At 37.3% G+C, this 27,145-nt stretch overlaps 1 protein-coding gene across 1 annotated transcript in view; it reads right to left on the bottom strand.

The window, feature by feature from the left end:
• DMD (dystrophin) overlaps positions 1-27,145 on the bottom strand; it is a 1,824,373-nt gene that overhangs the window by 1,502,061 nt on the left and 295,167 nt on the right. Inside the window, exon 16 of the mRNA XM_036304100.1 lies at positions 7,995-8,118. Coding sequence (XP_036159993.1) covers positions 7,995-8,118 — 124 coding nt within the window. The remainder of the gene's footprint in view (positions 1-7,994; positions 8,119-27,145) is intronic.

Genomic DNA, 27,145 nt, shown 5'->3' with positions numbered 1-27,145 from the left:
AGAGTTTTCCTCCTATCTCAAAAACTGTCTTTATTCCATCTGCTATGCTGGTTCCTCCTTCTATCTCTGACCTCTACATTTAGTGTCCGAGAGATCGATATGTATTTACGTTTGTTCAGGTCAAAAACCTAGAATCCTTCCTCACTCTTCTCTTTCTTGCCAACACCACATTCAATCCATCAGAAAAGCCCATTGGTTCAAACCTCAAAACACAACCAGCAAGTGATGATTACTGTGCTCACTACTACCACACAAGTCAAAAGACTTCCTCATCTCTCAGGGGTCTAGATGTTTCAAAGTAACCCACTAAATGGTGTTTCTACTTTTACCTTTGCTCAACACAGCAGACAGAAGAAGTTAGACACAATAGTGGCCAGCTCAACTCTCCAATAACCTCCCACCTCGCTCTGAGTAATAGTCCAAGTTGTAACCATAGCGCTGCCTGGACTTAACTTCCATAACCTCTCTGACATCTTCTCCTGCTACTAAGCACCTTGATTACTCAGCTCCAGCCACACTCTGTTGTTCTTCAACATGCCAGGCATGCTCCTGCCTCAGGACTATGCATTTATGCTTCCCTCTGGCTGAATGCTCCTACCTCCCATATTTAGATAATTAATCCTTCACTGCCTTTAGATCTTTATTTAAATGTCACTTTACCAGTTAGGCCTTCCATATCCACTCTATATACACACTTTCTAGCCTTCATTCCTCCTTTATTTTTGTCTTTGGCATTTATCAATAATATTACATATGTTTTATATATTAATCTTGATTAATATTTATCTTTCCCACTGGAATATAAACTGCATAAGGTCCAGGATCCTTGTGTATTTCTTTCTTCACACTATCTCCAGTGCCTAGAACAATGCCTGGTACATAGTAGATGCATAATAAGGTGAGATCTATTGTAGCATAATGCCTCCATATACACTATTATATTCTTTCCCACCCCGCCGACAGTAAAAATGCTCTGTGAAGCTGTGATATATGACAAGACTTGGCAGCTGTACATACATATAATAACCTCAGAACCATCTCATGGGGTTGGGTCCTGTAAGCTCAGTAAAGTAAAGCTGGATTACTTTTAGAAACTGCAGGTTAGTTTAGGAGTTAGGCACATAAAACAGGACTTTTATGATGCCCTGATAGCAGTAATAAACAATTACCCAAATGGTAAACAAATAGTATCATGTAAAATTCATTGGGGGCAAGATCAGGCCAGCAGGGGAGGGCAGTTGGGGGCAATTAGGTTGGCAGGGGGGCAGTGGGGGTGGCTAGGCTGGGGGGGGGGCAGTTGGGGGCAACCAGGCTGGCAGGGAGGGAGCGGGGAAACCTTATTTTGGTGGAGGAAGAGAAATGAAAAAGAAAGTGGAAAAACAACATAGTACTTACAACATTTATTATCCTATATAACAAAAGCCTAGGTGGTATCACGCGACATTGTCACAAGATGGTCACCACAAGATGTCACCACAAGATGGCCGGCAGGGGAGGGCAGTTGGGGGTGATCAGGCCTGCAGGGGAGGGCAGTTGGCAACCAGGCCAGCAGGGGAGGGCAGTTGGGGGCAAGATCAGGCCAGCAGGGGAGGGCAGTTGGGGGCAATTAGGTTGGCAGGGGGGCAGTGGGGGTGGCTAGGCTGGGGGGGGGGCAGTTGGGGGCAACCAGGCTGGCAGGGAGGGAGCAGTTGGGGGCGACTTGGCCAGCAGCAGGGGCAGTTAGGGGTGATCAGGCTGGCGGGGGCGGGGCAGTTAGGGGCGACCAGGCAGGCAGGCAGGTGAGAGATTAGGAGCCAGTGGTTCAGGATTGTGAGAGGGATGTCCGACTGCCAGTTTAGGCCCGATCCTTGGAGTCCTGGATTAGAGAGGGTGCAGGCTGGGCTGAGGGGACTCTTCCCCACGTCCACAAATTTTGTGCACTGGGCCTCTAATATTTTATAATGGAACATATTTTTGAACTATTTTTATTAACATGGAGAATATTAATACTTTACTCAATATAGATTCAATATATGATCATATGTTTAAAACCTACTGCTGAAATTCTGAAGTATGTAGTGCACATAATTTCAAGTAAAGAATATAGCAGCTAAAAAAGGCTTCAGTGAACCATTCCATAAGTATTGTACTGTTAATTTTAAAATGCATTATGAACTGATGAAAATTCTTACAGATCATTAAAAATTATGAATTATAAATTGTATAACTTTAAGTGCAAAATAAATGGCAATTGAGTTGTATAATAATGTAAAGAGAAAATAAACAATTAAAATAACCTTTGAGCAAAGTATACAGAAAGAGATATTTACTAATTCTTAAATAAGTTGGTTAAAAACACTATGACCTCTCTTCCTCCTTCATCGGCATCTCTTAAAAGCCTCTTCCTTTCATGACATCTTCTCTAATTAATATGAAAGTAAGTTCCAGATTCCCCAGAGTCCTACTCTGACTTTAGTAGCAATTAATTTTCTATTCATTTAACATTCTATAATGAAGTTTTGCCCTTTGACAGAAAAAGTAATTTATTCACTCAAATGTTTATTTAGAAGTTGTTAAATCCTTCATATCAGTAACAGACCTTGACTTAAAATTAGCCTGCAGAATTGAAAAATAATCACTTATTCATATAGTCAAACATCAGTGGTGCTAAGTACCAGTAGCTATGTTAGGTATTGGAATACTAAAACAACCAAACTAAGATAAACAAACAAACAAAACAACAACAACAACAACAAAACAAACAAACAAAAAAACAGGAGAAAGAAATTAAGATCCAGTCTCCAATTTCTATAATTTCTAGAAATTGGTGACTGGATCTAATTACATTGATTAAATATAATCAATGTAACAATGGCCAGAAATCAGTTTGGATAAGTAAACAGGATTTTGATCATGGTAGTCTTTATGAAAGCAACATGAGAAAATGACTTTGTAAGTGCCTTCCAATGGCCACCAGAAACAGGCCTGCAGATTAATAAAGTTAGCTTGATTTAATTTGTTGCATGAAACAGGAAACTATGGGGATATGTCTCTAAGAGGATGTTAAAAAGAGTTTATAGGTATTGGGTTTCGGTAAGGTTGGGGGGTGGTAAAGGAAGCAGGACTTTGCCTTTAATTGGATATTGTACGGAAGTAGGGGTAATTCTATGATTGGGTATCTTGAAAATAATTATCTAGATGACATGGATAATGCAGACAGGATAAAGCTACAATTAGTAAAGAAGCACAATCTGCCATATTAGTGTGGATGGGGACATTTGGTTGTTTTGGATGGTTTAGACAATATTATTATTTTTGTCTGTATTGAGACTTGCTGCAAGCTCTAGCATAGCATGTAGCAACTCCAAGGCCTAACTGAAGTGCCAAGCCAGATCATGTGTATCAGTGGCTTCCTTTTTTTCTTTCTCAAATGCATATAAACAGAGGCATAACAGGTAATATTTATGTTTCACTAAATTCGTTTTGGCAGAAGCAATCTGAAAACTTCTAAAAAAATAAAACATTAGTGGCAGGGAAGACCAGCTATGGTTTATCATCTTAAATAGAGGTGAGCCACCATATAAACTTTAATCAGGGTTGTGGTGATGGGAATACAGAGAATTAGACAGTTTCAGGGCTGGTAAGGGAGTAAGATTAATTGAACTTGTTAAAGGGCTTGTAAATGATAGAGAAAAATTCAGATGACCCAGTTAGCTTTTAGGTTCCTGGATTAGGCTGTTGGAAGTGGGAAAAGAAAGAAAAAGATTAAAGGAGGTTTATGTTTTCAGGCAAACATTCAATTAAAGGTGTATATTAGGCAATTAGATATACTGGTTTGGGCTTTAAGGGACACACATGAGCTAAAGGTACATATCTGGAGGTCATTAGAAAATAAATTCTGTTTGAATGTGAAGGAATGAGGATAATTCAGAGAAGAGAAACAAAGGAAGAACTGTAGAGAATATCAATATTAAAGGACACTGAGATGAAACAAATGACCAAAAATGTAAAAAAGGTAACCAGTAGATAGTGGTATCCCATAAACCAAGGAAGAAAAGAATTTCATAAAAGATAAGGAGGCTGATAGGGTTTAGTCCTGCATAAAAGTTGAGTAAAATAAGGCACAAAAATATTCATACGTGTGTTTATAGGAGAGGAGGGTTTTCTCAAAGAGAGAAAAACAGCCTATTTAAAGGCTGATGGTAAAGACCTAAAAACAGAGAGATTGAAGATATGGATGTGTGGCTAAATGGAAACAGGTTCCTTAGGATATAGACAGTGAAGATATTAAGGATATACACATATAGATTAGCCATACCTAGTCAAAAAAGGACAATCTCTTCATCCAAGGCAGAGGGAAAAGAGACTATATGAACACAAATATAATCTGTGAGATATTATTTTAATTAAATTAAAAGGGGAAAGTCATCTACTATAAATGGTGGGGAAAAATTTAGGAGAGCCTTAAAAACTTGAAATAATTATTGAGAGAAACTGAGAAATTTTACTAGAGAGGCATGGAAAACATGAATAAGTACTGGTGAATCTGTTAAAATGTGCTATTTCAGAAATGGAGTAATATCTGCTATTAAAACAGTACAGTTACGCACATGGGTGGCTGAATTAAGGAGATTTTGGAAATGGCAGATTTCGTAGATAGCAGTACAATTCACATGGGCTCAGGTTATTAAGGATGAAGACACAATTTGGGTGGGCAATACTGTGAACCTGGTGCCAAAGTCTTCAATGAAAAAGTAATATAGTAAAATGATGAGCAGTAGATAGATGGTCACTTGGCATGAAACACAAGGGAAGGGTTGTTTTTTTGTTTTGTTTTTGTTTTTGTTTTGTTTGTTTTGTTTTTTTACATAGAGAGTGGTACCTTTGGAATTGGCCCTGGGAAGTAAGGAAACTAGCAATTCTAAAGGAGTGGATGTATGAAAGGGTCATTAACCTTAGTAGTGTTCTGAAGGGTAAAAGTGGTTTCCATGTATGAAGAGAGTATAAAGGACTGAGCTGCCTTAGGAAAAGGGTTTCAGAACACAGAGTATGAGAGCACAGGAAGGCACTAAAAAGAGAAAGTGAGGCAGAGAAAAGAGAGGAAAGAACATAGAGATTAAGACACAAGAAAGAACAGATGAATAGAAGTACTGATATTCTGGGTTGTAAACACAGATAACAGAGATAAGAGAAAGTTGAATTAATTGGCTTGAGAGTTCCGATAGAACGTGGTTAAAAGTTGATTTGTTATGGGTGTAAATAAGCAGAGGTCTCAAGAAGGGCCCAAGGCCTGTTTACCTTAACAGCTGGTAGGAAGGTTTTTAAGTACATTGTACAGGTCCCTATTCTTGGACACCTTATCATGTTATCTTCTAGTCAGACAGGTTGTTTTGTTGTTTTAACTACTAACTTACATTACCATGTCTGTGCTCAATTCAAGAAGTTGAGTAGCTAGAATAGATCTATTATTCAGCTAGAAATTCTGAACTGTGGTGATATTCACAGAATGAAGGAAGGAGCATTGAAGTAAGAGTGATAAAGTCCCAGATTGTGTCTTGTCCGATTCTCAAAACTTTATGTGCATACGAATCATCTGAGGGTCTTGCTTAAATGCAAATACTGATTCGTTAGGTCTGAAATCCTACACTTCTAACAAGCTCACAGATGAGGCCTATATTGGTTGTTCAGGGACTACACTTTGAGTAAAAACAACCCCTTGAACTCAAGTTTTAAGTCAGTGTATTACATTAACTGTATATATAACACACATGGTTAATACAGAAGAAAACAGTTAAGTTTAAAAGTATAAAAAATTGAACTGATAATGTCCTAGGACATTCTAATTGGATGAAAGCACTTGAAATTGAAAGAATAAAGTAAAAAAAAGAAAAAGAGAGAGGAGGTAATATTTAGCCATTTTTAATGGATGCCTAAAAATGAATTAATAGCACTCAAGTTCATAAGACAGGTCTCCCATGTGCTCAAATTAACCTACATAAACAGACAGGTGAAGAAGTAAGAAAATTAATGTACATCAAAACTGCATATCCATCATCATTATGCATTTCTCTCAAGGATTTTTAATACATATACATTATATTTAGCCTGAAGCAAATGTCTAGGTAAATCACTTTATGTCCTATTTTAGTAGGCAATTAAAAATGATGTTGTTATTTCAGAAAATGAGAGTAGAAGTTGATAAAGGTGACTCACGAGGCACTAGAAAACCACTCATACAATATTGTATACTTTTTTTAGCACTTTCAGTCTGTCATTGCTGACACTATTGATTAAATGCAAATTGCTTCTAGGTAACCATACAATAACAGGAAATTTTTAAAGTTGCATTCCTTAAATTCTGGGACTCAATTTTCCTGCTTGATCAAAGCTGTTTTAGGATACAGAAATAGGGTGACGAACATATAAGTAGATTATTCAAATATATCTAAAAATGTTTAATTAGCTAATAAAATGTCTGCCCCAGGAGATTCTTACTTTCAGTTGTCAAATATGTCACATGAACCTGGAAAGGATTTAGAGGGCATCTTCTCAAAGTAATTTTTTAGCCACAAAATTACCCTAAAAAACCCTAACAAAAAATATACCTTCACTTAAGTATACTTTGAAATAAGACATTTTGCTAATTTTCTCCTAAATATATTTTTCTTGAGTTTAATTTTCAAACTAAGATATTAACAAATATAAGCATAGTTCCCATTTCTTGCAAGTACTTATAATAGTTTATTATTATTAGATAACAGACTATTGTATAAAGCTAATAATAAATTTCCAGTTTATAAGTAGTGAATTCTGAGAAATGTTGATGAAATTATCTCTCATCCTTAAGCAACCTAAGAAACAGATTATTTTTTCCCAGAAGATTTCTGTGTTCTCCAAAGGTTCTAACTCCTCATCAATTACTAACTTGATTCTGAGTTAGTATTGTATGTGTTAAAAATAGAATAGATTTTGTCATTCATGAAATAGAATGCTTGAAAGAATAGTCAGAATTAATCCACACACATGTAACCTTCCTATTGTTCAAATTATTTGACATTCAGGATATTTTTTTCTTTAACCTGTCCACTGCAGAGTATTTACTCTGCCTGCTAGAAATCTTACAAACTACAAGCACACCTCAGAGATACTGCAAGTTTGGTTCCATGCCTCTGCAATAAAGGGAGCCACAATTAAAGTGAGTAATAATCGTTTTGCTGGTCGAGGAGGGTCTTACCTTCTTCAATATGTAAAAATCATAACATCTATAAAGCACAATAAAGTGAAGAACAATAAAATGAGGTATTCCTGTATTGCCAGTTACATCCCAAAAATGGATGTTTTATAATTGTTGAAGCTGAGAAATCTTAGCCCTGGTAATGTCCCTGAAGATAAAGCAACTCTTATTAAATCAATAAAAATCCCTATTATGAAGGACAAAATTATTATGTCTCAGTAGGGAATAAAAATAGCACACCATCTTATGTCATAAATAAATATTGAAAAATCCTGTACTTTTTAGTTATAACAATGTAATAATTAAATATCTAGAGAAAGCAAAACTGCTATAATTTATGAAAAGTATCAATGACTATAAAGAATACCTTTTTAATGACAGTGATATCATAAACAACAAAGTCCTAAGTATAGTATTTTTACATGTCTATTTTATTCTATAAGCTTGCTAAATCCCAGCCTTGAAATGACAGAACAATATGTGAAGGGAAATCAATATAAGTTCATGTTATAAAAATGTTAACTTACAGCTAAACAATAAAAAAGGTACTGAAGAAGGTTAATGGAAAACATTCCTGGTCATTCACAGCAGAACAAGGGAAGGTTCTACTAGGCTAAACTTTGATTCTAATTGGTATCTAAAATACACTTTAAAGATATAGTTAAACGCATGATATATTGCTTTAATCTTTTCAATTCTAATAGAATCAGAGAGTACAAAGCATAGAGTTTACAAGCAACAAAACTTCGGAAAAATACAAGAGAATTAATGCATAACCTACATTGACTTTCTCTTTAAGGTCTGAGAAGTTGCCATCTATCGGAAAGATGGCAAATTCAGGACTCTGTAACACAGCTTCAGAACGAGTGATCCAACTGTGAAGTTCTGTTATGTCGACATCCAACCTAAAACAGGAAAAATAAGGATCGTTATTTCTTGATTGTATCTTTCTTCTATATGGAAAAAAGGTAATCTATCCACATTTATCATTCTCCAACTAATCTGAGACTCCCGCTCTATGCCTCTGTTATTATTAATAGCACTAATATTTCCCTATTCAGGTAGGCTCAAAATGTGGAGTCAGTTTTGATCTAGAGTCTTATGATCAAGGAGGTCATTTCATTCATCTCAATGTAGCCACCACCTCTACTGAATCCCCTATAAGCCATTACTCAGCCTCTGCTTGAATGTTTGAACTGGTAGAAAAATTACTACTTCCCAAGATAACCCAACTTCTTTTTGGAAACCATTTATACCAAACATAACGTTCCATTTTGGGGGCCCCAATGAACAATTCCTCTGCTATTTATGCTCTTGTATAATTTCTAACTGTATTGACTCTGGATGTGGTCATGTGATTTATTATGGCAAATGGGTTATCAGTAAGTGTAATACAAGCAGGAGCTTCATAAGTGCTTGCACCTTAGATCTTGTCCTCTGATAGCAGACACTAAGAGAATGCAACTGTTAAGAATTCGAACAATCCTTTAAGAAACCTCAACCTAGCCAGCTGGAGAGACTATGTGGAACAGCACAAGGGACCAGGCATGAAAATAAAGCCTTCTCTGACCTCTGGGCCATCTCAAATACCAGCTGAGTATAACCAAATGAGTGTTCCAGCTGATACCACATAGAATCACAGAACTGCCCCAAGATCCTACATTGCAGAATTGTGAAAAATGATAAATAACTATGTTAAGACACTAAATTTGGGTGTTGTTTTTATGCTGAAATATATATTTGATCATCTACCCTGATATTCTCAAACATTCTTTTATTACAGAGATCTATGGAGCTAATGGGAGTAAATATCCACTATCATCAGATGACAGGTCTAGTTAAAGCACAGGTTTTAGGGCAGTCATGGAAGGGTTGCAAGGGTGAATGATCTCTATGAGTCACTTGAAATTCTGGGCACAATTCTCAATGTGTGTTTTTTCCTCAAGAAAGAAACCCTAGATTTTATCAGCATCTGTAAAGAATCTATGAAAAGGGAATTTAGAGATCATCTAATCCAATAGTTTATTAAACAAAACAACCAAATGAAAGTCTCCAGAAAAAATAAATGACATTCAATTTTCCATAGGAAATTTGTGAAATAGAACAAAAATACTAATACAAGATTTAGACACCCATTATGTACTTTAGTTACTATGCTATAACTTCTTTCCAATCCAATCCTCAAATAGTTGAAGTCATTTCTTTAAATAAACTAGAAGATATCTGTTCTAGTCCTAGTTACTTCAATGGATAATCCATAGTTTCCTTAAAATCTGGCTGCTAAAGGGATCATATCAGTAGTATTTAGTATTATAAGGGAAAAACAGATAATTATCTTCCTGGTTTATAACACTTTCACTGATTCAGCCTACGAGTTAAATCAATGTTTTCATTTCCATATTAGACTTTCAACTCACATGGAAGTTAAACTGAGTTAAATTTCTAGGAATTTTTCACAAAAATTATCATTAAGCCAGTTCTTCACTATCACAAACTTGTAAACTGATTTCCTGAAATAAAATTTCAGGGCTTTAAATCATATAAACCTGTTAAAACTTTCCATGTTAGTTGTAGGTTATTAGTTTAAAATTAAACTGATATAGAGCCTCACAGAACATAAAACACTTCCAATAAAGTATTCTCTTTTTGTGTACTTCCAGAAGCCTATAGTAAGGTATTATCAATCTCTCTGCTCATATAAGGAGATGGAGACACAGCAAAATTAATTTATCTCAGACTATTAGAACCATAGGAAAGGAACTTAATTCATCTTGTTCACTATTATATCCTTCACCTCAAAGAAGGCCTGGTTCACAGTAATAAATATTTACTGAGTAAAAGCTATCCAACTAGAAATTGAAGGAACAGAAAACTAATTTCAGACATTTTTTACCCCAAATCCCATGTCATTGAATGTCAATATTTTCATTTGCATATGGAATATAAATATGTATGACTTTTTATTTTAACATACATGGCAAATGCTCTTTCTTACATCTTGCTCTCCCATAAATTTCATCCCTGGGTTTCCTATTTCTTCATTCATAATGTTGGTATAAAAATACAGGCATACCTCGGATATATTGCAGATGTCGTTCTAGACAACCGCAATACAATAAGTAGTGCAATAAAGGAATCCCAATCTTTTCAGTGGTAGAAGGTCTTGCCTTCAATTTGTAAAAAAAACTCAACATCTGTTAAGTGCAATAAAGCAAAGTGCAACAAAACAATGTGTGACTGTAGAGTCCTACTGTGTGCTTCTACAAATGTCTCCATGTCTCTCATTTATGTTAAGTCTTTAACTGTGGCCATTTAACCATCTACCAAATCTAGTACATTTTTCCTTCAAAATGTCTTAAGGGATTTTTGTTTTTATTTTGGTATAATATAGAAATCCCTGTGTTTTTCTGCCTACAGGCATCCACTTGGCAGTGCATGGGGTAGGACAGGAGTTCTGATGTTTACACCTCAGGAGTGATCCTTAACTAGGGGAACCTGGGAGTTGGTGGATAAATATGCCAACTCCCTTGTCCTTCGGTGTGCAACCATCATGAAGGATGTTACACACAGTGCCTCGGAAGGTTCCCAGAAGAATTGAGTCCCAGTTGTCTCCAGCAATAACCTGCTCAGATATCAGCCTATATTTTGGCTGCCTCCTTCTCCTAACCTCACTTCCCCACTTGGCTTTTTGGGATCACTTCCCAAATAAACTTGCACATAAATTTTTGTCTCCAAATCCACTCTTGGGGAAACCCAGACTAAGGCAATGATCAATAGCCTCAAATGAACCCAGCGTCCTGCCACATTTAGTTTTTCAACTTGAGCTCAGGCTATTCACAGAAACTTTTTAAAACTTTTTCCAAAGCTCTGACCCATATTTCTACAGCTATCAACAGATGGCATTGCTTTCTATTTTACAGAGAAGAGTGCAATTATCAGACTAGAATTTCTTCCACTTCCTATTTTCTCATATTCAATCTTACCTGCATGTGTCATTCTCATTCACTTCTCTTACTTTTGAGAGACTTTTCTCAAAAGTTCATTCCTCTATCTGAAATTTATACTCTTCCCTTACTTCTTCTCAGGTGTCTGGCAATTTTTTGTTATCTAGCTCCTATAAATTCAACCCATTCCTCTCACCTTAATTCTCCATATGTTAATTTAAACATTTTCATGACTCCCTTTTTGTTTTAAATCAACCATCTCTTGACCCCCATATTCCCTTCTGGACATATCTTCTACAGAGGCAAATGTTTTGCAAGATTTGTCCAGTTTATGAATTACTTTCTTACACCATATACAAAAATAAACTCAAAACAAATTGAAGACTTAAATGTAAGACCCCAAATCATAAAACTCCTGGAAGAAAACATAGGCAGTAAACTCTTTAATATCACTCTTAATTTTTTTTTTTATGTCTCCTAGGGCAAGGGAAACAAAAGAAAAAAATTGACAAATGGAACTACATCAAAGTAAAGAGTTTTTGTATATTAAAAGAAACCATCACCCTGGCCAAATTGGCTCAGTGGATAGAGCATTGGCCTGTGGACTGAAGGGTCCCAGGTTTGATTCTAGTCAAGGGCAGGTGCCCGGGTTGCGGGCTCGATCCCATTTAGGAGGAGTGCAGGAGGCAGCCAATCCATGATTCCCTCTCATCATTGATGTTTCTCTCTCTCCCTCTCCTTTCTTCTCTGAAGTCAATAAAATTATATTTTTTTAAAAAATAAACCATAGCCCTGACCAGTTTGGTTCAGTGGATAGAGCATCGGCCTGTGGACTGAAGGGTCCCAGGTTCGGTTCCAGTCAAGGGCACGTACCTTGGTTGCAGGCACATCCCCAGTAGGAGGTGTGCAGGAGGCAGCGGATGGATGTTTCTCTCTCTTCGATATTTCTAACTCTCTATCTCTCTCCCTTCCTCTCTGTAAAAAATCAATAAAATATATCTTAAAAAATAAAAATAAACCATCTATTAAATAAGACAACCTACTTAATGGGAGAAGAGATTTTCCAATGATACATCTGCTAAGGGGTTAATAGCCAAATATACAAGAAACGTATAGAACTTAACACCAAAAATAACAATGATTAAAAAATGAGTGGAGGACCTCAACACTTTTCCAAAGAAGACATGCAGATTGCCAATAAACATATGAAAAGATATTCAACATCACTAAGCATCATGGAAATGCAAGTTCAAACCACAATGAGATATCTCCTCACACCTGTCAGAATGTTTATCATCAATAAATCTACAAACAGTCAGTATTGGCAGGGATGTGGAGAAAAGGAAACCCTCATGCACTGTTGGTGGGAATGCAAACTGGTGCAGCCAATCTGCATTCCTTTTAATTTTTTCCTCAAAAAATTAAAAATAGAACTATCTTATGACCCAGAAATTCTACTTCTGGTATTTATCCAAAGAAATTCACAACATTAATTTGAAAAGACATATTCACCCCTATGTTCATTGCAGTATTATTTACAATAGCCAAGGAATGAAAACAACCTAAGTGACCATCAATAGACAAATGGATAAAGAAGTGGTACATATATACAATGGAATATTACTCAGCCATAAAAAATGAAATCTTGCCATTTGCGACAACATGGATAGACCTAGAGGGTATTATGCTAAGTGAAATAAAAGCAGACAAAGATAAATACCATATGATTTTGCTTATATGTGAAATCTAAAAAACAAAATAAATGAACAAACAAAATAGGACCAAACAAAAACATATAATTTGTTCAGTTTGCTGTCAGTTCCATACCTCCTATGCACTCTTTAATCCACTCAGTATTTTCTCAACAAAAACACTGTTTCATAAAGGAACCATGTCAATAAATCTAATGGAGAGTTTTATTTTCTTTCTATCTAGTACACATAACACTTTTGATCAGTCTCCTTCCCCCCCACCCGAAATTCCCTCCAGATGCCACTCTACTCAACTTTCTCTTCTATTTCTATAACCACTGGTAATTTTTTTTTCATTGCAGGTTCATCCTCCTCCACCTCCTTATACATATTGGAGTTCATCCAGGTCTAGTTCATTATCAATCATCTTCTATCTACTCTATTATTCTCTCTCTAGTGCACTTATCCATGCTCATAATCATGATATTTAATTACAATCTATATATCAATGACTCTAATTAAAGCATTTCATCTGAGCTCCACAACTATGCAACCGTCTGCCTACTGGGTATCTCTACTTATATGCTGTCAACTCTTTCAGGAGAAGATGTCAAGATTTAATGTTTGACCTTCTCTCCTGAACTAGTACTACTCCCCCAGTGTTGCTCAGATCTGTCAATGGCATCACTTTCTATCATCTTTGATACACTCCTCTCCTTTCATTCCCATATTTATTCTATTGCAAATTCTAATCCATCAAATATTATGTTTTTCCTTAATGTGTCTGCTTCTTATGAGCTTCAGAGCTGGCTTCCTCATTCATCTTGACATTAAATGTGACAAAAACTGCTGCAATAGCCTCTCAACTGACTCTGGGCAATCTTTCTGGAATCTTCCTATCTATTCTATGCACTATATTACCCTTATTCTTAAAACCACTCAAAACTTTTCATTTTTATTAGGATAAAGACCAAAATTTCAACATGGTCCTGTATGATCTTGCTTTGAACAAACCTCTTAACCCTATACTCTTTGTGCTTTATAGAAGTCCTATCTCTCATTTTCTGGAATTTTCAAAATATCAAAAAGTATGATGCTTATTGTACAAATCTACTTTATTTCATCTGGTTGAATTTCCCATAAAAGGGATGCAAATTAAATAAATTACACTCTCTTATAGTCAAAATTTAGTGATATATGGTCTGTGTATGTGCATGTGTCAATATTTTAAGTAAATTAAAAGGAAAAACACTGAAAAATACCACCACCACCACCCAAAAAACACAATAAAACCCGCAAAAAACAAAACGAGAAACATTTGCAGCTTAAGAAGTTGTCCATTTTGAATTCTCAACAGTATGGAACTTGTGCAATATTATAACTGTGCTAATTACGCCAGAAGAGCCTCTTGATGGGTACTTACTGTGTTCTGTTAATTTTCTGTACAGTGACTGCTATATAAAGTATTAAACTAAGATGACACATTTACATAAACTTTAATTCAGTCACTTTCAATATACCATTTGGAACTCATCATTCCCAAATGGGTAAATGTTGAAAGTAGAAATCCTTTAAGCTCTCAGACTTAACTAATTTGGTTAGTGAGCTGGTTATGAATGTCCATTTTACATTTTTAAACATCATTGCACGTATAATTTCATAAAAATGTAATGTGCTTCGTCTTTAGAAGCCTGAAAGTAAAGTGTTGACACTTGTGAAATATGTTAACTCTTACAGGATCCCAGAGCTCTAGGCTTAGACCAGGTGACTTAACAAACCAATTTTATTGTACATTTTGATTAGCTAAAACATGCATTTTATGTTAATTAAAATAAAACTATAGCCCTAGTCGGTTTGGCTCAGTAGATAGAGTATTGGCCCGTGGACTAAATGGTCCCGGATTCAATTCCTGTCAAGGGCACGTACCTTAGTTGCACGTTCCCTGGCCCTGGTCACGGTGCATGCAGGAGGCAACCAATTGAAGTGTCTCTCTCACATCGATGTTTCTCTCTGTCTCTCCCTTCCCTTTCCACTTTCTCTAAAAACCAATAGAAAAATATTCTCAGGTCAGGATTAACAAAAAAATAAAAATTAATAAAAATAAAACTATAATACTTTTTCATTTGTATTACAATTATGCAAGATTTCTTTTTGGCAGTGAGGTAAGATTTCAAAATTGTATTTATTATATTTTTAATAATCCTCTTTGTTCTTCAGAGTTTGAGAATTTGACAAGATATTTAAATTCCATATTGGTAGATGGGTACTCTCCTGATCTCAGACACTCATCTTTTAAGACAGTTCAAGATACATAATTTCTCGTGAAAGTTTTCTTGATCAACTATCCCCTACTCTTCTCTTTCAACCTTCCTTCTGAAGCTAATCTCTCCTACATGTATGTTTCCACATATTACTTGCTTCTAAAAATTGAATAAAGAAGAAAAAAATAAAAGTCACCCAAATTGGAAAGGAGGGAGTAAAGTTGTCATTATTCGCAGATGACATGATAGTGTACATAGAAAACTGAAAAGATCCATAAAAAAACTAAACTACTAGATTTAATAAATAAATTTGGCAACATAGCAGGATACAAAAATAATACCCAGAAATCAATGGCATTTTTATACACCAACAATGAGCTCTCAAAAAGAGAAACTAAAAAAACAATCCCATTTCCAATTTCAACAATAAAATTAAGATACTTAGGCATAAACTTAGCCAAGGATATAAAAGACCTGTAATCAGAAAACTACAGGACTCTGGAAAAAGAGATAAAGGTAGATATAAACAAGTGAAAGAATATACTGTGTTCATGGATTGGTAGAATCAACATCATTAAAATACCCATACTACCAAAAGCAATCTATAGATTCAATGCAATCCCTATTAAAATACCAACAGCATAATTCAGATATTGAACAAACACTCCAAAAATTTATTTGGAACAAAATAAGACCCCAAATAGCCACAATAATTTTGAGATAGAAGAACAAAGATGGAGGGATCACAATGCCAGATATCAAGTGGTACTACAAAGTCACTGTAATCAAAAGAGCCAGGTACTGACACAAGAACAGGCATAAAGATCAATGGAACAGAACAGGAAAAAAACAGAAATCAACACAAGCTATTATACTCTATTAATACTTGACAAAGGAGGCAAGAGCATACATTGGAATAAAGACAGTCTCTTCAATAAATGGTGTTAGGAAAATTGGACAGGTACATGCAAAAAAAATGAAACTAGACCATCAACTTACACTGTACACAAGAATAAACTCAAAAAGGATAAGACCTAAATGTAAGTCCAGAAACCATACAAATCTTAGAAGATATAGGCAGCAAAATCTAGACATCTCTCATAGCAGTATGTTTGCTGATACATGTCCTAAGGCAAAGGAAACTAAGGAGAGAAAAAAAACAAAAAACAAATGTGACTATCCTATCTAATAATAGAGAAACATGGTAATTAACTGTAACTTCGCTACCCTTCCCATTGGCTAATCAGCGAGATATGCAAATTAACAGCCAACCAAGATGGTGGCCGGCAGCCAGGCAGCTGAAGAAAACAGGAGGCGTGCTTGCTCCAGTGATGGAGGAAGCCAAGGTTTCCAGCCTGCCACTGCCGGCCTCTGAAATTGCACTCTAAGAAACAATGTTGCAATTATAGAAGTTAAACAAGCTCCATAGACCTGCTTTCAGCCATCAGAGCTGGAGCTAGCAGGACCGCAACAGTGTTACAATTATAGAACCCAAACAAACCCAGAGACCTGCTTTCAGCAGCCGAGGTCTCAGAGCTGCAGCCGGGCCTCAGAGCTAAAGCCGGCTCTCAGCTCCAGTGACAGCCATAGAAGGTAAATAAATCCTAGAATAAAAGAAAAAAAGAAAAAAAGGAGAGGGTGGGAGCTTCAGTCACCCACCAGCCTGAAAACGGCCCTCAGCCCCTCACCCAGACTGGCCAGGAACCCCAGTGGGGACCTCCACCCTGAAGGGGGTGTGACCAGCTGCAAACAGTCATTATCCCCTCATCCAGGTTGGCCAGGCACCCCAGTGGGGACCCCCACCCTGAAGGGGGTGTGACCAGCTGCAAACAGCCATCATCCCCTCATCCAGGCTGGCCTGGCACCCAAGCAGGACCCCCACCCTGATCCAGGACACCCTTCAGGGCAAACCAGCAGGCCTCCACCCATGCACCAAGCCTCTATCCTATATAGTAAAAGGGTAATATGCAAACTGACCCTAACAGCAGAAAGACTGGGAATGACTGGTCACTATGACGCACACTGACCACCAGGGGGCAGGCGCTCAATGCAGGAGCTGCCCTCTGGTGGTCAGGGAGCTCTCACATGGGAGGAGCTCTGCTCAGCCACAAGCCAGGCTGATGGCTGCCAGTACAGTGGTGGTGGTAGGAGCCTCTCCTGCCTCCTCAGCAGCACTAAGGATGTCCAACTGCAGTTTAGGCTGCTACCCGCTGGCAAGTGGACATCCCCCGAGGGCTGCCGGGCTGCCAGAGGGATGTCTGATTGCCATCTTAGGCCCAATCCCCTGGGGAGCGGGCCTAAGCCAGCAGGTGGTTGTCCCCTGAGGGGTCCCAGACTGCGAGAGGGCACAGGCCAGGCTGAGGGACCTACCCTCTCCCCCCCAAGTGCACAAATTTTTGTGCACCGGGCCTCTAGTTTATATATATATATAAAACCCTAATATGCAAATAGACCAAACAGTGTAACAACCAAACAACTTGTCACTATGACGTGCGCTAACCACCATGGGGTGTGTGCAGAACATGGCAGGCATCAGCAGCAGGTGGCTGAACATGGAACATGGTGGGCGTTGGCCACAGTGGGATGCTAGAGCAGGTGAGTGGGGGCACCAGACCAAGGCAGGGCGCTAGTCACTGTCATCCAGGCGAGCCTCTGGTGGTTACTGAAAATTCTTTGCTCCCTCGTGTCCCGATCCCACCCAGTGCTCACACCTGCTGCCAGTGCCAGCCCCACTCACACCCACAGCCAGCGCCAGAGCCACCACTTGCACCACTGTCTGTGTCCAGCATCAGTCTCCATCGCTCAGAACCATCAGAGGGTGTGACCCGTGGGTGCCAGCCCCGATTGCCCCTGAGGGCTTCTCCATCTCCCCCTGCTCCTGAGAGGTGATTGGGGCAGTAGCAGCTTCTCACACCAGCTGAAGGCACTGGCCCCACTCGTATCAGCCCCAATAGCTCCAGGCCATCAGCAGGTGTGAACGGGGCCAGCACTGTCAATGCGTGGGAGCAGTGGTGGCAGGAGCGGGGCTGCCAGCAGATAGGGGACTGGGGGCCATGGTGTGAGGGGCTGGGCGGGGGCATGGTAGATGGACCAAGACTCACCCCTGTGCCCCCCGAAGCCTCGCAGTCCACAGTTCCTTTCAAGGTGCAGGAATTCATGCACTGGACCCCTAGTCCTATATAATAAACGGGTAATATGGAAATCTACTGAACAGCAGAACGACCAGTCGCTATGATGCACACTGACCACCAGGAGGGAGACACTCAACACAGGAGCTGCCCCCAAGTGGTCAGTGCACTCCATCAGGGGGAGTGCCACTCAGCCAGAAGCTGGCTCATGGCTGGCGAGCGCAGCAACAGTGGCGGGAGCCTCTCGCCTCTGCAGCAGAGCTAAGGATGTTCAACTATGGGCTTAGGCCTGCAGACATCCCCCCGAGGGCTACCGGACTGTGAGAGGGCACAGGCCGGGCTGAGGACCCCCCACCCAGTGCATGAATCTCGTGCACCGGGCCTCTAGTATCAAAATAAAAAGCTTCTGCACTGCAAAAGAAACCATTAACTAAATGAAAAGAGAGCCAACTGCATGGCAGAACATGTTTGCCAATGATATATCTGATAAAGGCTTAATTTCCAAAATATATAAGGAACTCATGCAACTTAACAAAAGGAAGACAAACAATCCAATTAAAAAATGGGCAAATGACCTAAATAGATACTTTTTGAAAGTGGACATACAGAAGGCCATGAGACATATGAGAATATGCTCAAAGTCACTAATCATCCCAGAGATGCACATTAAAATGACAATGAGGTATTAACTCACACCTGTCAGAATGTCTATCATCAACAAATCAACAAACCACAAGTATTGGTGAGGATGTGGAGAAAAGGAAACCCTTGAATACTGCTCTTGGGAATGCAGACTGGTGCAGCCAGTGGAGGAAAACAGTATGGAGTTTCCTCAAAAAATTAAAAATAAAACTCCCATTTGACCCAGTGATTCCACGTCTAGGAGTATATTCTAAGAAACCAGAAGCACCAATCAGAAATAATATATGCACCCCTATGTTCATAGCAGCACAATTTACAATAGCTAAGATTTGGAAACAACCCAAGTGCCCAGAATCAGATGAATGTATATAAAAGCTGCGGTACACTTACACAATGGAATACTACTACTACACAGCTGTAAAACAGAAAGAGCTCTGACCATTTGCAACAGCATGCATGGACCTGAATAGTATTATGCTAAGTGAAATAAGCCAGTCAGAAAAAGATAAATATCACATGATCTCTTTCATATGTGGAATCTAATGAACAAAATAAACTGATGAACAAAATAGATCCAGAGACAAAGAAGCATAGAACAGACTGTAATCTCAGAGGAAAGGTGGGGAGAGTGGGTGGATGGGCAGAGATTAATCAAAGAACTTGTATGCATGTATGCATAACACATGGACACAGACAATAGGATGGTGAAGGCCTGGGGTGGGGGGGGACTAGAAGAGGTCAATGGGGGTGCAAAAAGGAACAAATGTAATACTTTCAACAATAAAGGGGTTTTTGTTTTTTTAAAATTTGGAAACAGCCTAAGTGCCCATCAGCAGATGAGTGGATTTAAAAAACTGTGGTAGATCTACACAATGGAATACTACACTGTGGTAAAAAAGGAGTTCTTACCATTTGCAACAGCATGGATGGAACTGGACAGCATTATGCTAAGTGAAATAAGCCAGTCAGAGAAAGATAAATATCACATGATCTCACTCATTTATAGAATATAATGAACATAAACTGATGAACAAAAACAGATCCAGAGACAGAAAAACATCAATCAGACCGTCAAACCTTAGAGGGGACATAGGAGAGGGTGAGGGTAAGGGGGAGAGATCAACTGAAGGACGTGTATGCATGCATATAAGCCTAACCAATGGACACAGACAACAGGCGGGTGAGGACATGAGTGGGGGGATGGCGGGTAATGGGGGGATAAAGACACATATGTAATACCTTAATCAATAAAGAAAATTAAAAAACATAAATAAAAGTTGAATAAATAGCCTGGCTGATGGCTTAGGTGAGGATTTTTTTAAAAATTTGAGTAAATAGAACAAAATGTAAATTTGAACTAGAGAGATCAAGCAGAATTCCATATAAACCTTATTTGTGCTAAAAATATAGTATTTTTAGGACTCTAGGATTATAATCATAAAACATTATTGAAGGGGAAAATCCTATTTAGCAAGGAGAAAACAAGTCAAATTTAGATAAATACCTCTCCCAAATCAACACAGTTTATGTATACACTCACAGGTGTGTGTGTGTGTGTGTGTGTGTGTGTGTGTGTGTGTGTACAGTATGGGTGTGTTTTCCTTGGTAGGAAGGGGAAGGGCCACATGACTGCCTTATAGTTTTATGTGTGTGTATGTTTGTGCTATAAATGTAAACTAAATATGGTACAATGGGAAAACACTGAACTGAAAATCAGGTATCACAGGTTTTCATCAACCATTTAATCTTCTTTCTTAAAAGGTTTCACAGCTTATGCCAGCTGAGTTGAATCCTATGGGCTGACTGCATGGACTCCACCTATTTACCCATTAAAGCAACCATTTAATCTTTATTGTATTTCCTCAGGCAAATGACTTAACTTCTCTGATCTTCCTTTAAATTGCAAAAACTAAAAAGCCACCATCAAACTAGTCTTAAAATATAAACTAAAAAATCTCTTTAAAAATTACTCTTAAATGTATTTATTTACCTCATTGATAAAAGCGATTTTGACCAGAGATACAAAGCTCAGGTGAATTTGCTTACCTGGCAGCTTTGATATTCCAATTATATTAGTATGTTCATCTAGCAATCAAATAAAATTATAGCAAAAGATATTAAAATTCTCAGTTATAATAAAAACCCTATATATTCTTTTCAACACTTTACATAACACCTGAAACAAAATATGACAAATGAGACAGGGCCGTGTCCTCAGTTAATATAAACTGGCTGCATTAACAGTTCTATCAAACATTCCATTTTCCTTATGTTGCATGATTTTCCTTACAAGCTTAAATGTATTTCTAGTTTTACACATATATATGTTTAAGAACATCAATCATAAAATAATACATTTTAGTACAGTTAAATTTAATGACTCCAGATTACACTGAAATGCATCTTTAAATGATACTAAAAAATCAATTTCTGTGTAGTTTACCTTGTCCCTTTAACATGTCTCAAAATATGATTTCTTGTCTAAAACATAAAATGTGTCCTTAAGCCCTAACCCAGGGATGGCGAACCTTTTGAGCTCGGCATATCAGCATTTTGAAAAACCCTAACTTAACCCTGGTGTTGTGTCACATATATAATTTTTTTTTATATTTGCAACCATAGTAAAACAAATACTTATATTTTCGATATTTATTTTATATATTTAAATGCCATTTAACAAAGAAAAATCAACCAAAAAAATGAGTTCGCATGTCACCACTGACACGCATGTCATAGGTTCGCCATCACTGCCCTAACTGGTTTGGCTCAGTGGATAGTGTGTTGGCCTGCGGACTGAAAGGTCCCAGGTTCAATTCTGGTCAAGGGTATGTACCTTAGTTGCAGGCACATCCCCAGTAGGAGGTGTGCAGGAGGCAGCGGATCGATATTTCTCTCTCATCGATGTTTCTAACTCTCTATCCCTCTCCCTTCCTCTCTGTAAAAAATCAATACATTTTTTAAAAACGTGTCCTTAAAATTGTACATCTTCTTCATTGTTAATTATACAAAAACAATAATATGTTTATTGTCTATAACAATAGTGACGTTTACAAATGCATGTCCTTGGACACAAACACAGTGATCTAATATTTTTCCGATATAAATGCCAGAAAAATCCATGAATTATCTGGCATTGGTATTAATCTTTGTACTTTCAGGATAACTGATTTCACTAAACAGAATAAAACAACAAAAACGTTACTTCTCTCCAAAAAGTAAATATTAACTAAACTATTTTAACATCTGGAAGGTAAAAACAACTTTAAAATAATAGTTTACCTTAATTTGGGAACAAATCTTCACCATTAAAAATATATTGGTAATATTTATTTCTAAATTGTGGTGTGGTTAAAAAGAAGTCATTTTTATATATTCTGTTAATCTAACTTTCCAGGAAACACACTTTAAAAGCTAAGGAAACCCCAAAAATCTAAGATGTCAGAACCAGCAATATTACAGGAATTAGTTATAAAGCCAATGAGTGTGAAAGAACATGTAGCACTCAAAGGACTGGCAACACAATGTTTCTAAGCCTCAGATGCTTAGAACTTATTTTTCATTTTCAGTCAATTGAAAGTCCCTTTGAAACATAGTTCTGTGCAAGAAAATCACCCTAATATGGGTTAATAGAATATTCTGTTAAGTGATAGATGAAATCTTGCCATAGTAACAAATATATGACTACACAATGTAATATGCTCAAGTTGAAAATCTTAAGCCATTTATTTTAAAATCAAATTTGATGTTTATTTAAAATGAAACCAAAAAGAAAAGCTGTACATGCCCTTGTGAGAAATAAATGTGGGTCACTAGAGGGCGCGCATTCCCTTTCACAGCTCTTCTGGTCCTCAATTTAGCTTCTCTTTTATTTTCTTATCTACATAAAGATAACATGGTGACAAATGGATTTCTCATGGGAATTCTCTTACAGAGAAACATAAAATGTCCAAAGATATAGATAAAATGGTGCAAAAGGAACTTGTTAGTAAGACACCCTCAGATGCAGTTAAAATACCTTCTACCATTATAAAACACACAAAAGTATCTTGAAGTTATAATATAAAGATTCCCTTGAGAAAATGTCTTCAATTGGGGAGACATGCTCAATCCAAATAATATTTTAGCATCTTCTGGACTTTGTAACCCAGTAGTTTTCCCCCAGCTCATTAATTTTACCTAATTTTTGTTTATCTGTAGACACTCATGCTCTATATATCTGTATAGAATTATATCCCTGTACTATTTAGACCAGCCGTGGGCAAACTACGGCCTGCGGGCCAGATCCAGCCCGTTTAAAATGAATAAAACTAAAAAAAAAAAAAAAAAAAAAAAAAAAGACCGTACCCTTTTACGTAATGATGTTTACTTTGAATTTATATTAGTTCACACAAACACTCCATCCATGCTTTTGTTCCGGCCCTCCGGTCCAGTTTAAGAACCCATTGTGGCCCTCGAGTCAAAAAGTTTGCCCACCCCTGATCTAGACTAAGGTTTTTAAACATTTATTTTACAATCAAATTCAAATGAAAATATCATTTTAAATATCATGTTAATGTTACATGCTTTCATAAAGAATTAATTCATCTTCCATTACTATGTAGGTTGTTATAATCTTCATGTTTATAGATAGGTCATGAACAGAGATATTTGGGAAGCTGCTTTGTTTTCAATACATAGTGAAACATGGAGTTAAGATTCAAAACCAGGTCTGTCTGAATCTAAAGATTTCCACTACACTATACTTACTTTCCTTTGTACCAAATGAAAGGGAAATCCTTTAAAAAAAACAAAACACATTAAGAAAAAGTCAAAATTAATTTCCAGTTTGCTGCTATACCATAGTTTCTGGTGGTATTTTAGATTGTGCCAGAGCTTGACTGGAGTCTCTAACACTAGCACATTAATTCTGAACATTTTCATTTAGCTAAACTATGACCCTTAGTTGCATAATTGATACCCTCGTGGCATTATAAAAGTTATTTTTCTAGTTTATTTTTACTTTATCATCTTTCTTAATTTCCTAAAATCTCCAAATCTCCAATCTATTGATGCATTTTCTGACTTCAGAACTGATATTAAGCATAGATGACAAGGGGTGTTACTTATGACATATAATAGGGTTAAGACAGTGGTTAGCACTAGAAGTCTTGCACTTGGAAAAATAGTTCAGTTATATGGGACTCCCACTTATATGTCGATATTTAAAAACCTAACTTTGAAAGAATTTTTTTCATAGAAAAAGATATCTGTATTTAAAGATAAGCAAGTGCTTCAATGCCACCCTAGAGTCTATAAGACTTCAGAATGTAGAAGAGCCAAGATCTAGGATAGTTGCAGTTTCCATAGACACACCTCGACATGCTTAAATAATATCAGATGAGCTTTTAATTTCAGCTAAATAAGATGATGAAGTAAACTTTAAATTCTCATAAAACAGAATAGAATATACAGTTCAAGGATGCAGCATCCTGTGCTAGATGTCTGGGATCAAATCCTGACTACATTTCTTCCTGTAAACTTAGTAAACATGAGAAATCACCTAACCATTCAATACTGTGCTTTCCCATTTGCAAAGGAGGAAAATAATTTAAAAATACTTTACAATACTGTCTCATTAGTTAAATATGTTATATAAAATACTTAGAAGAATGCTTGACACATGGTAGGAGACATTTACATTTTAGCTACTGTGATTTTTGCCTGTCTTGACTCTTTCTTATTTGGTTTAGGCCAGCCCTGTGCCCCTTCTCACTTTCTCATTTGAGGGCAGAAATATCTGTTTGAGAGTTTTGTTAAGGACTGGAAGATAAAAGCCATCGTTGTAATAAAAACTACAAAGAAAGCCATAAGAAAGACAAAAAGACAAATCAACTAAAATCAACAGCACAATAATCTCATCTATTTCACCGTTTGCTGCAGTAATAGGCAAACGATGGCCCATGGAACAAATCTGGCCTGCCACCTGTTTTTGTAAATAAAGTTTTATTGAATACAGACAGTCATTCGTCATTCATTTACATATTTTATAGTTGATTTCACACTATAGCATCAGAGTAGAGTAGTTGCAAAAGAAACTACATGGTGCACAAAGCATAAAATTTTGACTGTCTAGCCCTTGAGAGAAAAAGTTGTTGACTCTCACTGCTCTATAGAATAAAGTTGAGATGACCTATCTTGCCCAACACTCAGATGCCATATTGCTTTGCTCTCTCTCAAAAATATGGATTGGCTCCCCATGACCAGATTAAATTCTACATTCTTTAGTCTGGCATTGAGTACCATTTTTTTAAAAAAAATGAACCAACCTACGTTTTCAACCTCATCCCTTACTAGCCCTGGTATGCAGGCGGTCCTGACCTGGAGTCCAATATGACCCTAACCTTTAACTGTCCATTCAGATGCTAATTTCTCCATGAGCTTTCCATGCTCAACTCTCAAGCAGAAAATGAGTTTTTCTTCTTTACAACATTTCTAACATTTTATAAATATTTCTTCATAATACAGTTTATACTAGAGTGCAAGCCTCCCGTGGGAAGGACTAACTCTGGCCCAGAGTTACAGCAATTAGAGTGCTTTATGAATAATATCAATCCATTAGACACTAGTTGAATGAATATTAAAATTAGCCAGAAAATGAAGGTTTCTGTCACTACATTCTTGAAATAGTGTGGAATTATACTGACTACAGGAGTTTCAAAGAACCCCTCCACACATTGGAAGGTTCCTTGGACCCTGTGGAGGCAATTTAAACTTTACATACTCCCAGTGTGAAAGTTCAGTGAGTTTAAAAGACTTTAACATGCTTTTGTGTTGAGGGTCTTTAAAGTTTAAGTAAGTTCCAGTCAAGGTTCACAAACTATCTAGCACAATGTGGAAATCCATTTAGATCTGATGTGTACTTACTGCCCCACTGCCACTTCATCAACATCATGGATTATTTCAATCCATCCACTGCCTTTAGTGAGCACCTCTAAAAAATTCAGTTAAAACACAAAGAAATACTCACTAGTCTACAAAGCTAGAATGTTAGTCAGCTGAGGCTGATGTAACAAACTACTATAGACTGAGTGGCTTAAACAACAGAAATTTATTTTCTCAGAGTTCTGGTAGCCAGAAGATCCTCAAGGTGCCCATATTGTCAGGCTCTGGTGAGAGCTCTCTTCCTGGCTTGTCACCCTGCCAACTTATCACTGTGTCCTCACGCAGAAGGGAGAAAGACAGAGAGCAAGCTCTCTGATGGCACTTTTTTTAAGGACACTAATCTCATCATGAGGGCAGCATACTCAAGACCTCATCTAAACCTAATTATTGCCCAAATGCCCCATTTCCAAATACCATCAATTGGGGTTAAGGCTTCAAGATATGAATGTTGGGGGGACATAATTCAGTCCATAGGAGCCAGGCATCATTTCATTTGTGTGTGGTAGGATAATGTGATCATGTGTGTTGATTTACAGGGGTACAGTTTTCTTTTCTTTTTATTTCCTTTTTTTTTTATTTTGGATTATTGAGATGTTCATTTTTATTTCTAAGGCATTTTAACCAGTAGACAGTTCTGATAACAAATACTTATTCAATCTGCCATAAGCAAAGAATTGTTCTCCCATTGTTTTAGGTAATTTGTAGGTAATTCAATAGACAGTATAACTATTAAGCACCATTTTCTGGTATTATAACAGATATTCTCTTAATTTAATTCTGGCAACAGACATAATTATTCCCATTTTCTTGGTGAAAACAAACAGGTTCAGAGTGGTTTGTCAAATTCCCAGAGAGCATAAACCGAGAAGTTAAAAGACCAAAATTTCAACATAGGCTTTTCTGGAAAAGTCATAACTGCCACTAGGACTTTTTCCAGAAGAGTCCTGGAGGCCTAGCTGTCCCAAGGGAAGATATCAGAAAAAGAATATTCACAGAAGCTGTCAGAATAATAATATTTTCTATTATAACACAAATGTGGTAATCGGTAAAATCTTTTCTAAATTAGTAACTAGAAACTCAATTTTTTCCTGGGGCAAGGATGTATTTTTCTACCTAAACAATCACCAAGAGTGTGGAGCTGAGACTGTTCCATGCTGAGATCACTATCTGGCCTGTGAACTGAATCCAGATACTACTTACCACAAACCCACCCTGAGAGACTGTCTTATTGCAATTGATGTCCATTTTGACATGAATCAGCACCCTTCCCCTGCCCCTTGGTATGTACTCGTTCCTGGAACAGGCCCTTGTCCCAACCTGGTCAAGTATATAATTTCACATACCT

The sequence above is a fragment of the Myotis myotis genome, unplaced genomic scaffold (assembly GCF_014108235.1).
Source record: "Myotis myotis isolate mMyoMyo1 unplaced genomic scaffold, mMyoMyo1.p scaffold_m19_p_4, whole genome shotgun sequence".
Lineage (NCBI taxonomy): Eukaryota > Metazoa > Chordata > Mammalia > Chiroptera > Vespertilionidae > Myotis > Myotis myotis.
The sequence above is the reverse complement of the archived record's forward strand: the minus strand, read 5'-3'. Positions and strand labels throughout refer to the sequence as shown.